This window comes from Etheostoma spectabile, unplaced genomic scaffold, assembly GCF_008692095.1.
Source record: "Etheostoma spectabile isolate EspeVRDwgs_2016 unplaced genomic scaffold, UIUC_Espe_1.0 scaffold310, whole genome shotgun sequence".
NCBI lineage: Eukaryota > Metazoa > Chordata > Actinopteri > Perciformes > Percidae > Etheostoma > Etheostoma spectabile.
In genome coordinates this window covers 270,625-278,703 of record NW_022605582.1, presented here as the reverse complement: position 1 = coordinate 278,703, position 8,079 = coordinate 270,625, and the positions used below count along the sequence as shown (strand labels likewise).

Sequence of the window (8,079 nt, the reverse complement as noted above, 5' to 3'; positions counted from 1 at the left end):
TGAATAGTTAGCTAACGGCTCAAATAGTTAGCCAACTGTTTGAATAGTTTGCTAACGGCTCAAATAGTTAGCTAACTGTTTGATTAGTTATCTTACGGCTCAAATAGTTAGCTAACTGTTTGAATAGTTAGCTAACTGTTTGAATAGTTAGCTTACGGCTCAAATAGTTAGCTAACTGTTTGAATAGTTAGCTAACGGCTCAAATAGTTAGCTAACGGCTCAAATAGTTAGCTAACTGTTTGAATAGTTAGCTAACTGTTTGAATAGTTAGCTAACGGCTCAAATAGTTAGCTAACTGTTTGAATAGTTAGCTAACAGTTCAAATAGTTAGCTAACAGTTCAAATAGTTAGCTAACTGTTTGACTAGATAGCTAAACATAATGAATAAAAACATTCAGCTTCACTCCAAGTAGTACTAGCCTAGAAGGTCTGTAGTAGTAAGATAGCTGACAAAATCAACCTTAAATACAAAAATTAACAATATCCACTTTATCTACTAAATAGTATATTTATAACATAGGCCTAAATTGTGAATTGATGAAGGTGTACGTAAATTAAACTGACTTGGCTTTGTCATGTTATGCACAACTAAATTTAGGAGAAATCTACAGATGGAAATAAACAAAGTGTGGTAAAATGAACACCTACATGTGTAATTTGGATGTTTTGTTTCCCACTAGTCCAAAAGAAGACTTTTTTTGGAAGCAAAATACCAGATGTTTTTGCCTGTAGTGTCTCTCTTTAATCATCTTGGCTTCCTAATCCACCAGGAAGCCACATTTTCTAGAATTTAGGATTTAATATGGCGCAGCTTCCTGCATGCTTGTCAGATATTGTGCATCCGTCTTCCCCTGTCACATCCATCTTTAGGGATATACTGTCGGCACCTTTGTAATTCACTGATGATCCTAAGGGCCCACACACTAGTCTAATAGAATATTTACTGTCAGTATACCATAGTTTGATTTCCTGTTTGTCGCTGTGTTAAATAAGATTTTTGTCGGTTTCTGGAGAACAAAACAAATTGCCAAAGGAAACACAAATTCCACCTTTAACGTCATATTTATTGTTATTTAGTTACTCAATAAAACATATACAGATATATACAATATGCAGGAAAACAGACGACTGCACTTTACATATTATTAAAAAAAGAAAACAAAAAAAATTCAGTTCGTAAATTGCCGTCACAGTCCTCCATCTATTGTTTCAGAAATTCAAAGTCAACAGAAGCTTTATTTAAAGATTACAAGATTGCCTAACACACAGCAAATTTTCTCTTATTATACATGTGCAATACCAATAGTCTTTTTTTTTTTTCAATTCCCTTAATAAACAACCCCTTGACCTCCATTCTTCAGTTCCCATTGGCTGAGTTGTATGCAAGCGGTTGAGCTCATTAGGTCGATTAGTAGAGGCGAGGAAAAAGAAAAGAAGAGAACGAGGGGAAGTTATTGTTGCCAAAATAAAAGAAATAGAGATATAAAACAAATCATTAATGATTAAGAGAGCAGCAAATGATAAATGTTTACATTTTCTTTGACAAGGAGAAAAGTTGTGTTCACAAAAAAAAAAAGAGTTGAATTATGCAAAAAAAATCACCCCTCTTCCTCTTTTTTTTGGGGGGGGGGGATGTCAGTATTTCAGTGGTTCCCAAACCTTTTTCACCCGTTGAACTGACACAAATTGTTCCACGGACCCCCATTTTTTTTTTAGATTTCTTTTGTTGCTTTTAGATGTTTTTACTACAGATCCGAAGAATACTTTGCACATCTTTAACGTGACACAGGTACGTGGGTTGCGCACGGGTCAAAAATTGCAAAGAAACTCACGTACGCGGCCTAACTTGCACACAAAAAAATCCATAAACTGGCAATGTTTTGGTACCATTTCATGTGGAAGTTGGTGACTGGTGCAGTCAAACAGTCACCTCCTACAAAAGATGGCTTCTGAGTGTGTAACACCATTTTTCCTGATGATGGTCCAGCACCAAAACATTGCAAACTATCACATTTAGTTTTGCATGTTAGACAGCGTGCTGGTGTTTTTTCTTTGCAAGGTGTTTTTTAACAGAAATTGTATGAAACCCATGAGCACAAAAGTCATGGCAATCTGTCATCGCCATGACTTATCGATGGAATAATAGTTAGTGAAGACCCCACTTTGGGAACCACTGTGTTAGGATACTGTAAGTTTTGGGGGGTAGATTTTGGGCAACAACCAGTCCATATGCTATTATTAGACATTAGAGCTGCAACCAGAACGGATTCAATGCTGGTATACGATCAGAGCCAATGACAACTGAATATATCTTCTACGTCTTCTGCTTCTTCTGTTTTTTTGTATTCTCCTCCTTTGACATTTCTTTCTTTTTCTTCAACAAAGAAATTAAAAGAAGAAGAAAAAAAAATAATAATATTGAGTTGAGGTTTTCCAAGATGTCGGGCATTGTTGAGTAGAGCCCGCAGAACGCTGTACTGTCTTGTACTAAAGTGTGACTGCATGTATCAGAAAAAACATGGTATTCGCGCGTGCGTGTGTGTGTGTGTGTGTGTGTGTGTGTGTGTGTGTGTGTGTGTGTGTTGTGTATGTATGTATGTGTGTCTATGTGTATGTTTTTTATGAGTGTAAATGTCTTTCTGTCCCTGAACAGGCAGGAGCTGCCCGCAGTTGCCTCATCAACACTTCATCGTCATCATCATCATCATCATCATCCTCCTTCTCGCCGTTATTTGTCTCTGAAGCTTTTCTTCGTCTTAATGTCCTCATCATCATCATCTTCTTCTTCTTTTTTTATATCTCCTTCCTGCTGGGCCGGCGTTCTGTTCAAGTCAGTGCCGCCACAAACGTCCCAAACCGGTTGGAGATGTCGGAGTGGAGGGAGCGCCAGGACGAGACGGGCCCCCCTCGGCCCTTGCTGTCCCCCAGCTCGTCTGTGCAGTGGACGGACAGGCACTGCAGGTGGTTCCCTCCGCCGGTCCCCCCGGCCCCGGGTCCTGGGGCCCCGGTTCCTCCAGCTTTACTCTGGGACAGCTCCGATTCTGCAGACAAACACAGACAGAGAGGGGGGGGGGGCAGGTTAATTAAGACTGTGCCACACACAAAAAAAAAAAAAAAAAAACTTCCAGTAATTGGAATTATGTGATACAGATGAACCATTTAAAAAACACACACTTTTTAATTAAACCAGCGTCGTATTCACTTCCCACGCTAAATCTGCACTGTGAAATTTATTCAACACAACCCCCCCCCCCCCCCCCCGATAAAAAGAAGATGTGACTCTGCTCACACTTGATTAATCTGTCGATTGTTTTTTTGTTTTTTTTGATGAATAGTTTAGTTGTTGTTTGTTTTTTTAAACAATCAAAAATGGTCAAAAATGTAGATCCAGAAAGCCCGAGACGACGTCCTCAAATGTCTCGTTTTCGCCACAACTCAAAGATATTCAGATTTTCGGTTTCCTGACACACAGGAGAGAAGAAACGAGAAGATATTCACATTTAAACACGCTGACATCTGAGAAGTTTTGCCCCTTTTTTATATAAAAAAATGAATCAACGATTTATTGATTATCAAAATAGTTGGGCAACTAATCGATGCATCTCTGAGCTCTACTCCCCCTTTCCTTGACGCACACAAGTGAAAACACACACACACACACACACACACACACACACACACACATTATTGATTATCAAAATAGTTGGTAACTAAATCGATACGGTCTCTAAGCTCTACTCTCCCTTGCCTTGACGCACACAAGTGAAAACACACACACACACACAGACACACACAGACACACACACACACAGACACACACCCTTGCTCCCAGTCAGGCGTGCAAATATGCGGCGCTCCTGCGTGACCCGCGGTCGGGGGGGTCAAAGGGCGCGGAGAGAGAGAGCTGGCCTCTGACCCCGCTTGACCCAGTTTTATGGCATAATGACCGGGCCACGGTATCGACCCCGGGGGGGGGGGGCGTCTTAAATGGGCGCACCGAGCGTCCGGTAAGGTCCACACGCAGGTTGATTATAAGCAGAGGTGGGTAGTAACTAGTTACATTTACTCAGTTACATTTACTTGATTAAGTTTTTGAAGGAGTTGTTTCTAGGAGTAGTATTACATCACTATATTTTTACCTCTTTAGTATTCTATGCGTCACTGTTTTACCCCCCCCCCCCCCGCGTACGTCACATTTAATATTTTATTTTGACAGAGAGAGAGAGAGAGAGACTTCCTGTAAAGGCTCTACCCCGTGACTGTGTTCCACCAATCAAACGGCGTTGTGCAGTCACGTGACCATACTCAATCTCAGCGCCGGGACAGGTTAGCTTTACCGTCGTAGCATAACAAAGATGTCAGAATCAACTGTCGCCAGGGCAACACAGACTTAGAGGACCCCCCCCCCCCCCCCGGCCTCATAGTGAAAGCATGGTTACCTTTTAGGAAAAAGTGCAAAACAGCAACTACGTTATGCGATGCCTTCAGTGTCGACCAAAACAAACGGACATGTGAGCGGTTCAAAAACTCAACTTCTAACCTGAGGAAACATGAAGCGGCCATTTTAGTTTTTGCTGTGTGGAGAGGTGGATGTTTGTCTTTTAGGTTGCATACGGTATGTTTTGCACATGCAGTATCCATCCAAATTTGATGTGACAAGTCTGTCACTTAAGCTATTTAGTAATTAATAAATTAATTTTAATTTATTCTAATCGATTGGATGAACTATAGTGTGCCTGAAGATGATCATTTTGTATTTTTGTCTGTCTGGTTGATGCTCGTGTTAAGAAATAAATCAGACGTTACTCAACAGTTACTCACTACTTGAGCAGTTTTTTCATCAAGTCCTTTTTTTACTCAAGTAATTATTTGGATGACTACTTTTACTTGAGTCATATTATTCTGAATTAACAGTACTTTTACTTAAGTACAATGTTTGGCCACCTCAAAGTCAACAGAAGCTTTATTTAAAGATTACAAGATTGCCTAACACACAGCAAATTTTCTCTTATTATACATGTGCAATACCAATAGTCTGTTTTTTTTTCTTCAATTCCCTTAATAAACACCCCTTGACCTCCATTCTTCAGTTCCCATTGGCTAGTGTATGCGCGGTTGAGCTCTAAGGTCGATTAGTAGAGGCGAGGAAAAGAAAAGAAGAGAACGAGGGAAGTTATTGTTGCCAAAATAAAAGAAATAGAGATATAAAACAAACATTAATGATTAAGAGAGCAGCAATGATAAATGTTTACATTTTCTTTGACAAGGAGAAAAGTTGTGTTCACAAAAAAAAAAGAGTTGAATTATGCAAAAAAAATCACCCCTCTTCCTCTTTTTTTTTGGGGGGGGGGGGGGGGGGATTGTCAGTATTTCTGTGGTTCCCAAACCTTTTACTTGAGTCATATTATTCTGAAGTAACAGTACTTTTACTTAAGTACAATTTTTGGCCACCTCTGATTATAAGTCATGTAAAGTAAAAAAAAAAAAAATCATTAATGCTGACGCCTGCGACGCATGCTTCACACACACACACACACACACACACACACACACACACACACACACACACACACACACACACACACACACACACACACACACACACACACACACACACACACACACACACACACACACACACACACCACAGCACACACAACCCACACACACACACACACACACACACACACACACACACACACAGTATGCAGGGTAGTCCCTCTGTCCTGCGTAACCCAAAGATGAGTCATGGGGAAGATGGACGAGGACAGGAAGTGCTCTGCTGAGATATCCAACACGAAGACTCGGCGCCACGCTCCCGTCTGCCGAGAGACAGGCGTGAGAGACATGAAGGTCGGAAGAAGGACGAAGAAGACAACTGCTGCGAGTGATGGGTTGTTTTCATCGTCCATTACTTTCTGGATTGTTGGATTAGTTGTTTGGTCTCGAAAAATGTCCGAAAATGGATGGAAAATCTACACGTTTTTTTGTCGAAGTTTTTAATTTTTTTCTCTTATGTTTTTGACCCTTTTTTCAACACTTTTGACGCTTTTTTTCAATGTTTGTCTCTTTTTTTGACGTTTTCAACACTACGTAACACTGACTTATTAACTTTAGTTTTACAGTTATTTTTGGAATTTATGGTCAAAACCCTCATTTATAGGAAATTATACCTAATGTTTGAGTTAGAAAAGCAGAAATTAGGAATTATTGAGACTAAAATTAAAGGAATGGATGTTGATGATAATCACAGACTGGAATATGTCAACTTTTACTCAATACTATTTCAACAACACTTCACTTTGTTTTCAAATGCTATAAAGACAGACAGCAGTGACACAGTCAGGGACGAGAAGGCTACACCAGGCCAGGGCAGGCCAGGCCAGGCCAGGCCCAGGGGGGTTAAAGGTCAGGCAGCCCAGCCTCCCGTTGTTCCCAGTTTGGTTTATTCTCTCTGACTCTCTGCACATTTTAGGGCTGCGACTAACAGTCCCGATTAATTCATTGTTATGTTTGGTTTATAAAATGTCAAAAAAATGGTGAAATGTGGATCAATGTTTCCCAAAAAAGCCCAAGACGACGTCCTCAATGTTCATTTAGGACATTCAGTTTACTGTTGCAGAGGAGAGAAGAAACTAAAGATGTTACATTGAACAAAGCTGGAATCGAATTTGAACGACTACAAACGATTAATAAAAGAGTCACGATTCATTAAGTGGTTGAAAACTAATTAATTAATCTGTGCAGCTGTAGCAAAATGTCTCTCTCTCTGAGACATGGTGTAAATAGGGGCTGGCGGAGAGGGGGAGGGGGGGTGGAGGGAGGGGGGGGGGGGGGAATGGAGATTTAGAGCACTGTTGGTGGTGACAAGATCTAACATTTGCCAGAGGGTCCAGTCACACACCCCGGCATGGCGGATCCAGCAGCCCGCCCCTCCACCCCGTCACCCCTCCACCCAGTCACCCCTCACCCCGTCACCCCTCCACCCCGTCACCCCTCCACCCAGCGCTGTGCCCTGCAGAGCCAGCAGCTATGCTAGCTGGGCACACAGGGTCCGCAGCGGCCTGAATAGGCAGCCAAGCGTTCCCCCGGCTCGCTGCTGACACACAGCAAACTGACAACACACCCACACACAACACACAACACACACACAAACACACACACACACACACAACACACACAACAACCACACACCACCAACACACACAAACCACACCACCACAAACACCCACACAAACACGTCTGTCTTCGGGCTACGGAACAAATAAAAAGTTTCTTATCTAAAAATATAACAACAAAGTTCTTCTCACAGTCTCAGAAGTGACGAGACAAATGAAAACTTTGAAAAGATGGAGACACGCACGCACACACACAGCACGCACGCACGCAGCCACGCACACACACACCACACGCGCACACACACACACACGCACACACAACAGCGAGACATCACTCAGTTTCTCTGCAAGGAGAATAGGGAAAAATCCACTTCACCAACAAAAAAAAATAGGTCAGTTGCTGCCTGATGTTCGGGTATAGATCATATAAACCACGATTCTTTTTATACGTGTAAAAAAAAAAAAAAAGCTTTTAAAGAGAAAATCTTGGTCATTTTTCTACCATTCTCTTAAGTTAAAGAGCTGCAGTCCTTCCGAATATGCTGATTGTTATTTGTTTCAATACACACTTGACCGCCAAGGATTTAACAGCACCCGGTATTATAGGAGAGCCAAGGGGATTTTATGGAAAAAAATCAAGACACTATCTTTAAATTGTAAGCAGTATCCATGGCAGCAGTGTGAAATTCTACATCACACAAATCCCAAATCACCATGACATTTTACAAGCAGGGGGATCTTCATTTTTTCATATATATATATATATATATAATAAGAGATATCTGGTTATGGCTGTTCATTGACTAACGTAGGATTCATATCCGCGGTAATATCTCAATAATAGCCTATTCATCTGAGGGGAACAAGTGCTTAGCATCAACAAGCAAAGGGGGGGGGGAGGGAGGGGAGGGAGGGGGTGAGGTGGGGGGGGGTACTAATGAAAAGAGAAGTGTAGCAGCGT

At 41.4% G+C, this 8,079-nt stretch overlaps 1 protein-coding gene across 1 annotated transcript in view; it reads right to left on the bottom strand.

Annotated features, from left to right (window-relative positions):
- Window positions 1-1,043: 1,043 nt before the first annotated feature.
- mn1b (meningioma 1b) overlaps window positions 1,044-8,079 on the bottom strand; it is a 48,223-nt gene continuing 41,187 nt past the window's right edge. The window contains exon 2 of the mRNA XM_032511000.1: window positions 1,044-3,041. Coding sequence (XP_032366891.1) covers window positions 2,827-3,041 — 215 coding nt within the window. The 3' untranslated portion in view covers window positions 1,044-2,826. The remainder of the gene's footprint in view (window positions 3,042-8,079) is intronic.